The 9,036-nt window shown below is 49.9% G+C and overlaps 1 protein-coding gene across 1 annotated transcript; it reads left to right on the forward strand.

Annotated features, from left to right (window-relative positions):
• The first annotated feature begins 4,475 nt into the window (after positions 1-4,475).
• Positions 4,476-8,467, forward strand: LGALS7 (galectin 7). The gene is made up of 5 exons (XM_049900698.1): positions 4,476-5,583; positions 5,876-5,943; positions 6,316-6,404; positions 7,325-7,526; positions 8,173-8,467. The coding sequence occupies exons 2-5, from the start codon at positions 5,929-5,931 to the stop codon at positions 8,284-8,286; spliced, it is 420 nt and encodes a 139-aa protein (XP_049756655.1). The 5' UTR covers positions 4,476-5,583; positions 5,876-5,928; the 3' UTR covers positions 8,287-8,467.
• Positions 8,468-9,036: the final 569 nt, after the last annotated feature.

Here is a 9,036-nt window from a genome sequence, read left to right on the forward strand (position 1 = left end):
ATTTCTTATTTTGGTTATCTGCCTCTTTTCTCTTTTTTTTTTTTTTGAGCCTAGCTAAAAGTTTGTCAATTATATTGATCTTTTCAAAGAGCCAGCTTCTAGTTTTGTTGATTCTATTTTTTTTTTTTCTGTTTTCAATTTTATTTATTCAGCTCTGATCTTTATTTTCTTTCTTCCGGTAGGTTTAGACTTAATTTGCTCTTCTCTTTCTACTTCCTTAAGTTGTAGAGTTAGGCTGCTGTTTGAGATCTTCTTTTGTCACGTAGGTGTTTATTGCTGTAGGTTTCGCTCTGTGTACTGCCTTTGCTGCCTCCCGTATGTTTTGATATGTTGTGTTTTCATGTTTATTTGACTCTAAGTAATTTGCTATTTCTTCCTTGACCCATTGATAGTTTAATAGTGCATTGTTTAATTTCCATATTTTGTGTATTTTCCAGTGGGTTTTAAAAATTTTTCTGTTATTGATTTCTAGCTTTACTCTGTTATAGTTGGAGAAAATACTTTGTATGATTTCAGTCTTTTAAAATTTATCAGGATTTGCTTTGTGATCTAATGTGTGCACTGTCCTGGAGAATGATCCATGTGTACTGGAATAGAATGCATATTGTGCTCTTGTTGAGTGAAGTGTTCTGTTAAATCTAGTTGGTTTATAGTATCGTTCAGGTCCTCTGTCTCCTGGTTGATCTTCTTTCTAGATGTTCTGTCCAATATTGAAAGCAGTGTACTGAAGTCTCAAACTATTATCGTAGTACTATCTATTTCTCTCTTCAGTTCTATCAGTGTTTGCTTTATATATTCAGGTGCTCCAACTTTGGTGCAACTAATCATGGTGGAACTAAGTCATCTTGACGAATCCATCCTTTTATCACTATATAATGTCCGTTTTTATCTCTTCTAACAGGTTTTGTCTTAAAGTCTTCTTTGCCTGATATTAAGATTGCCACCCCAGCTCTCTTTTGGTTATTACTTGCATAGAATATTTTTTTTCTATTCTTTCACTTGCAACCCGTTTGTGTCCTTGGGTGTAAGATGTGTCCCTTGTAAACTGCATATAGTCGGATCATATATTTTTTTAAATCCATTCTGCCACTCTCTGTGTTTAAATTAATATATTAACCCAAACCAAATCAACCATTTGCTTTCGAGTTGATTCTGACTTATAGCAACCCTATAGGACAGAGTAGAACTGCCCCACAGGGTTTCCAAGGATTGGCTGGTGGATCCGAACTGCCACCTTTCTGGTTAGCAGCTGAGTTCTTCACCGCTGAGCCACCAGGGGTCCAAATTAATATATTAAAACATATTAAATATATATTATTGTTATTGGGTACCGCTGAGTTGATTCCAACCCATGGCGACCCATGTGATACAGGAACACTGCCCCCTAGGGTTTTTCTGGCTGTAATCTTTTTGGGAGCTGATTGCTAGGTCTTTCTCACACGGAGCCATTGGGTGAGTTCAAACCACCAACCTTTCTGTTAGTTGCCGAGCACTTAACTATTGCACTACCAGGTCTCCTTAAATATATGTCAATATATGTCATATACAAAAATATATTTAAGAAAACCCAAAAATTTATATATTAAATATGTTTTAAAATACATATTAAAATAAGTATATCTTAAATTCATAGATGTGGTTTAAACCATTGAAGATATATAAACTAAGTTTATAATTGAGACCAAACATTACAGAAAAAAAGGCCTTAAAGCTGATTGGATTGTTAAAATTTACTGTATTTATAAACAGAAACTATGTGTGTCAATATGAAGTCCATTTGAAATCTGTGTGTTTGTGTCCGGTTGCTGTGGTGTTGATCCTGACTCATGGCAACCCCGTGTGTATCAGAGTAGATTTCAAAAGGACTTATAAGCTTAAGGAAAAAAGAAGTCAGCTTTTTTTTTAATGTGTACTTTTATCATTGTTTTTATTGTGTGCCTTCGAATGGATTCCAGCTCATAGCAACCCTGTAGGACAGAGTAGAACTGCCCCATACGGTTTCCAAGGAGCAGCCGGTGGATTTGAACTGCTGACCTTTTGGTTAGCAGATGAGCTCTTAACCACTCCACTTTTCACCAGAAGGTTAATTTGCACCCAAAGCAGCCCCTGAGTGATCTTTGCTATGCATAAAAAACAACCAAAGTCATCAACCAACTGACCTTGACCCAAGCTGGGGTGTTCTATTCCTATATCCATCCACTGTGCAACTAGTTACTTTTTCCCTAAATTATTTCCCGAATTTCACCTGAATTCAGGAAACTTGGGAATTCTCCCACTCTCCCACTTCCTTATTTTCCTGGTGAGTAAGACTTTGTGACTCCTAAAAGTTGAGGAATGACAGTGGTTTCCTGGGGCAGGTGGGAGGCTGGCTGGGAGGGGGCAGGAGGAAACTTGATCGGGGTGACGAGTAAACAGGTCTACACATTAGTCCATAGTGTAGCGGTTATCATGTTCGCCTAACACGTGAAAGGTCCCTGGTTCAAAACTGGGCAGAAACAAAATGCAGTATTTGGAGCCCTGGTGGCAGTGGTTAAAGATGGGCTGCTAACCAAAAGATGGAGTTCGAATCTACCAGCCACTTCTTGAAAAACCTATGGGGCAGTTCTGCTCTGTCCTATAGGATCCACAGGAATGGGCTTGGTTTGGGTTTTTTTAAAAATACATTTTTCAAAGGGGTCCTGGTGGCACTGTGGTTAAAGTGCTCAGCTGCTAACCAAAAAGTCGGTGGTTCGAGCCTACCAGCCGCCCCACAGGAGGAAGACAGGGCAGTCAGTTTCTGTAAAGATTACAGACTTGGAAACCCTGTGGGGCAGTTCTATTCTGTCCTATAGGGTTGCTATGAGTCGGAATCAACTTGACGGCAATGTTTTTTTATTTTTATTTTTTTAAATATACATTTGTCAAGGTGCCCTGGGTGTCCCGTGGTTAAGCACTGGGTTGCTAACCTAAAGGTGGGCACTTTGAGCCCACCAACCACTCCACAGGATAAAGATGTGGCAGTCTGCTTCTGCAAAGATGTACAGCCTTGGAAACCCTGTGGGGCAGTTCTACTCTGTCCTGTAGGGTCACTATGAGTCAGAATTGATAGCAACGAGGTTTTTTTTTTATACATATGTTCAGCTTCCCTAGGTGGTGCAAACGGTTAAGCTCTCAAGTACTAGCCAAAAGGTTGGCGATGTGAACCCACCCAAAGGTGCCTCAGAAGACAGGCCTGGCAATCAGCTTCCAAAGGTCACAGCCTCGAACAGCCTACGGAGCAGTTCCACTCTGCACACATGGGGTCATCGTGAGTCACAACCGACTTGACAGCGACTAAAAACAACATACGTTTGTCGGAGTCCCTGTGTCATGCAAACAGCTCCCTTGGCTGCTAACTGAAAGGCTGGAGGTTCGAGTCCACCAGAGGCACCTTGGAAGAAAGGCGTACTTCTGAAAAAGCAGCCACTGGAAACTCGAAAACCCTATGGAGCACAGTTCTGCCCTGACACACATGGGGTCACCTCCGTAGGGTTTTCAGTGGCTGAGTTTTCCAAAGTAGATCAGCAAGCCTTTCTTGCAAGGCACCTCGGGGTTAGCAGCCAAGCACAATCAACTCAGATGGCAACTGGTATATAATTGTCAAACTTCACAAACTAAACTCTTAAAATCTGCACAGTTTATTTAATGCAAATTACACCTCAATTATTTTTATTGGGAAATAAGTACATGAATTAATTACTTGGAAATGAAAAAAGTGCTCACAGAAGTATTATTTCAGAACTGATAAAAAGATCATAAGCCCAAATGAATAAGAATCAAGTGTGCACCAATCAGAGCTAAAGAAATGACCCAGGTTTTCAAACTGATAAAAGACTGAGCGCAAAAAATTTGGCCCATCACCAAAGGCAAGCTGGGACCGTGCAGGCTGGCTGCCTGTGAAGAAATATCAAGCCACAGTGGGGAAAAAAAAAAAAGATGAGTCACTGGGAGATACAGTCGCAATGTATGGAATAGGAACAAAGAAATCTAAGGAAACCCTTATTTTTAAGGAATACCTCACCAGAATTAACCGCACCAAGTCGGAGCTGGCGGTGCTGTAACCGGAAAGCATACCGTCCTGTTACATTATGCTGACGAGACCATCACACACACACCCTGGTTGCTTCCTTGCTGTGTGGCCTTAACTGAGACTGCCCCTGTCTAAGCCTCATTTTCTCCTCTGCAAAATGGGGGTGCTTGCAGCTTCCATTACAATGCAGCTGCCCAGCCTCCCTCTCAGAGGCTCTAAACCAGTTGCATTCCCGTGAATTCCGACTCAGGGTGACCCCACGTGTGTCAGAGTAGAACTGTGCTCTGTAGGGTTTTCAATGGCTGATTCTTCAAAAGTAGGTCGCAAAGGCTTTCTTCCCAGGCTCCTCTGGGTTACCAGCCAAGCACAATAACAGTTGTACCACCCAGGGACTCCTCAGAGGGCCTAGCTCCCTGAATCACACCACCGTGGGTGCCTCTGTACGTCGGGTGGGGGGATGGGAGAGAGTCCGGGAGGCTGGGGGTGGCGCAGGTTCTGTGGCTGCTTGTCTGCACCCAAACTTTCCATTCCCCAGCCTGCCTCTGCCCCAGGCCGCCTTCCAGCCTGCTGGGTGGGGCTGGGGGAGGGGAGTGAGATGTGGAAAGAGCTGGGAAAGACAGCTAGGCGTGGTTTCTGCACAGCTCCCCCGCCCTGCCTCTCCCAGGCCTTCCAGAACCTTCCCTGGGCATCTCGATTCCCCCCTACCCCCTTTCCTAGATTCCTGTGGGGGCTGGAAATGAGGCTGGGTGGAGGGTCCCCACTTTGTTCTTTTTCTTGGGCTGAGTGGTAGGCGGATCCTAAGACATCCCTCCACCCCCTGCAATCTTAACGGGGCAGGGGGGATGGTGGTAGCAGCTTGGGAAGGAGGGGCCAGGAAAAGGACAGATGGGGACAGAGGGAAAGAGAGAAGAAAACCAAAGACAATTGCTTCCCGGTCCTGAGCCTCAGAAGCCCTGATGGTGCAGTGGTTAAGCTCAGCTTCAAACCAAAAGGTGGGCAGGTCCATTGGAACCCACCAGCTGCTCCACAGGACAAAGATGTGACAGTCCGCTTCCCTAAAGATTTCAGCCTTGGAAACCCTATGGGGTCCTTCTACTCTTTCCTCTATGGTTGCTATGGGTCGGAATAGACTCCACGGCAGTGGGTTTTGGTATTCTGAGCCTCAGTTTCCTCATCTGTAAAATGGGGACGATCACTGCCCCTCTCTCCTGGGCTTGCTGTGAGCAACAACAATTTCTGGCATATCCTGGGCACGCCCAGGGGTTTGGGAATCGGCAGCTGTTGTCATTCCTTTTACTGCTGCATTTCACCTGTATGTACGGCTCTAGGCACCTGGGGTACAACAGTGAACAAATGAGGAGAAAATCCCTGCTCCCTGGGAACTCAAGTCCTCTTATTAGTGGTGGCGTGGTAGTTATAATTATTTTTGCAGAGGCGGAAACGAGTTTTGGTGAAGACAGATCCTCAGCTCCAGGCAGGAGGCTGTACAGCTGGGAGAGGGGGCCGGAGTCCCAGCCCCCAGCTTGGCTTCTCAGGTGCCAACTTTTCCATGTATAAAATGGGCATGGCGTTTCTCTCCGCCAGGCAGCGGGAAGATGGCACTGGCACAGTGAGCTTCTCTGTTATCACCATTACTGTTACTATTATTATTAGCTCCAAGGAGAGGGGGTAATGTGCCTGGGAACTCCCAGTGAGTGGAGGGGGTCAGAGATCCCAGGAAATGATGTGCCAGCCTGGCCCCAGGGCTGGTGTCTGTGCCAGTTGTGGGCGGTGGGCAGGGAAGCGGGGTGAGTCACCCCAGCCAGCCCCACCCTGCTTTTTCTTAAGGGCCTCCCAGTCGTACCTGCCACCCACTGTTGCAGGTCCCACTTGTCCCAGCCATGGCGGAGAGCTTCGTAAGTACTGCAGGGGCCCAGGGGACAGGGGGGACAGGGGAGACGGTCTGGTCCATGCTGGGGGCAGGCCCTGGGACTGCCCAAGGTTTCCTGTTGCAAGGGGGCACTGTGAACTGTCAGGGGCTTCTGGGTTATCCCATCCCAATTTTCCCCTTCTCCCTCTCCGTGCTCCTCTTGGTGTCTGTCTTTGAACATTTTTTTCTCTCACTTTCTCTCTCCCTTTCCCTCTCTGGGTCTCTTCCCTTTCTCTCCATCCTGTCTTTCTGTTTTCTGCTGGTCTCTGTCCTGTTCTTTTTCTCCCTGCCTCTGACCCATCTTCTGTCTCTGGTTCTCCTTGGTTTATCACATCCTCTGACACCCCTCTTCTCACAGACCATCCCCCACAAGACCTCCCTGCCCCAGGGTATCCACGCAGGCACCGTGCTGAGAATCCGTGGTTTGGTTCCCCACAACGCTGGCAGGTGAGACCCCAGACTCCAACCATGAGGGGTGGGAGGTCTCCCCAGGCTCAGCTGCTCTAGAGTTCTTGCAGCCCAGAGATTGGGGGTCTCCAGGGCCATCTCTGTCCACCAGAGTCCTGGCTGCCCCAGGCTATCCCTGACTTGCTGAAATTTGGGCATCTCCACCTATTCACCCCATGACTGCGTGACTTGGGTCCCTAAGTCTAAGAATTTGGAAGTTCCAGGGAATCTTAGGGTTCCTGTGATTTCGGAGTCTAGCTCCCCATGGACTCTGGAAATATGGGAATGCCTGGTGATTGTAGAGGAGCCCTGGTGGCACCGTGGTTAAGTGATACTGCTGCTAACCAAAAGGTTGGCAGTTCAAATCCACCAGCTGCTCCTTGGAAACCCTATGGGGCAGTTCTTCTCTATCCTATTGGGTCACTATGAGTCTGAATCGACTAGCCGGCAACAGGTTTAGTTTTGCGGGGGGAGTGACTGTGAGGCGCCCTGGGCATCTGAGTCCTCGGCAAGCAATTGTATGACTTCCTGCTTATGGGGAACTTAAGTCTTCTAGGAATCAAGGGTACCCTGGAAATATCGGGGTCCCTGGCTATTGTTCCTAGCTCTCTGGAATAGGGAGCTTCCTGGGACTTGGGGGTATCCTGCATCGATACCATGTCTTGGCAGGTCCCAGAGCCTTTGGAAATGAAATGAGGGGAACCCTGATCTGCGTGGATGTGTGCCCAGGCCTCCAATAAATCTTTGCATGCCCTGGAAATCCACGCTCCCTGCTATCAGTCTACCTCCCTCCGTGGGGTCTGATGGCTTCAGGGCCCTGTAAATGTGGAGGTGCTTTGGGAATGAGGCGGGGTCCCCGACCACTGGCCCTTGACCTTGATCTGAGCGGGTTCCCAGCTCCTGATGCCCGCCGCCTCTAGGTTCCACGTAAACCTGCTGTGCAGCGAGGGGCAGGACGCCGACGCCGCCCTACATTTCAATCCCCGGATGGACACTTCCGAGGTGGTCTTCAACAGCAAGGAGCAAGGCGCGTGGGGCCCCGAGGAGCGCGGCAAGGGCGTTCCCTTCTACCGCGGGCAGCCCTTCGAGGTGCTCCTCATCGCCACCGACGACGGCTTCAAGGTGGGACGCGACAGGGGTGTGGACACCAAGGCCCTGCCCCTCCAGCGGAGGGCAGGGCCGCTGCTGCGGTGGAAGAGCCGGAGTGGCCTGAGAGCTGGGGATGGGGGCGCAAAGGCGTGGCCAAGGCGAGGAAGGGACATCCCCAGACGCTCTCCCTACCGGGACCACCCCGCGAGGGGCGGCTGTGTAACAGGGCACGGACGAGACCAGCAAGAGGGGAGTGCCAAAGGCGTGTCCTAGCAGAGGATGTGGCCCCCAGACTAGCCATCCCTTATCCAGCCCCAAGCCCCATGTAAGGGCTCTGCCGTAGGGAGAAGAATGGGCTGGGCCCGGAACGACAACCCAGGGGAGGGGTCGCTTCCAACCCTCCCACTCCCACACGGTTCACCCCCTTTATAGCGGACGCCCTAAGAATAACAGCACCAGCCACCAACACTTAAAAAGCACTTGTGTACCAAACAGTAGACGCATCTCATCCTTAAAGCGAGAGGTTAGAATCAACACTAGCCCCGTGTTCCAGGTGGGGAAACCGAGGCCCAGCGGGGCTGCGTGACTTGCCCAGGGTCACACAGCGTGTGTCAGAGTCGGGTGCGAACCCACGTGGTCAGCCTCCGGAAGCTTATCCAGGGCCCCCTTGCCCCTCCAGGCCGTGGTCGGGGACTCGGAATATCACGTGTTCCGGCACCGGATGCCGCTGGCGCGCGTGCGCCTGCTGGAGGTGGGCGGGGACGTGCAGCTGGAGTCGGTGCGGGTCTTCTGAGCCGGAAGAGGGGGGAGGGCACGGGCGGGCTCCAGGGCCTTCGGATGGTGAATAAAGTCGTGGCCCCCAGGGCTCCTGATGGGTTTGTGTCCTTTTATGCAGATAAGGGAAACTGAGGCTCAGAGAGGTAAAGACACTACTCGGTGTTATACAGCAAATCCTTGACGGAGGCAGGATTCGAACCGGGACCTGATAAGGCAATTTCTGTAGGAGACTTGCGATCTGGTATGGGGATGGGTCGAGGGCTTGTCTTGACGCTTCACTTGGCAAAGCAAACTCCATTGCCGTCGAGGTGATTTCGACTCGCAGCGACCCTATAGAACTGACCTATTCAGAGTTTCCAAGGAGCGCCTAGTGGATTCGAACTGACAACCTCTTAGTTAGCAGCTGTAGCGCTTAACCAGCAAGCCAGATGTAGTCGCATTAAGTGCTTATCTGGAGTGGTTGGGGGTGATCTGATGAAGAATGGAGGGGGCTCAAGCCGTCCGATGGCACCCCCACCGCGGATTTAACGGACCCCAAAATGGGTACATATGTAAAAAAAAAAAAAAAATGGGGGGGTGAGCCTTCCGAGGGTCCCCACACTCAGGCTCCCGCGCCCCGGGCCGGCCACGTCTCGGCCTCTCCCTTCTCCCCAGGCCTCTCGGGGCCGGAGCTGGCCCGCGCGGGGCCGGGAAGCCGGCTCCAGGCGTCGCCCGCCCTCCGCTCGGCTCCGGGGTCGGAAGAGCCCCCGGCCAGGCGCGCCCCGGG

The sequence above is a fragment of the Elephas maximus genome, chromosome 11, assembly GCF_024166365.1.
Source record: "Elephas maximus indicus isolate mEleMax1 chromosome 11, mEleMax1 primary haplotype, whole genome shotgun sequence".
NCBI lineage: Eukaryota > Metazoa > Chordata > Mammalia > Proboscidea > Elephantidae > Elephas > Elephas maximus.

Bases quoted from the DNA above. Each gene is read 5' to 3' on its own strand.
- LGALS7 (XM_049900698.1), top strand. The intron at 6,405-7,324 runs GTGAGACCCCAG...CGCCGCCTCTAG, and splicing joins GTTCCCCACAACGCTGGCAG to GTTCCACGTAAACCTGCTGT. The intron at 7,527-8,172 runs GTGGGACGCGAC...TTGCCCCTCCAG, and splicing joins CCACCGACGACGGCTTCAAG to GCCGTGGTCGGGGACTCGGA.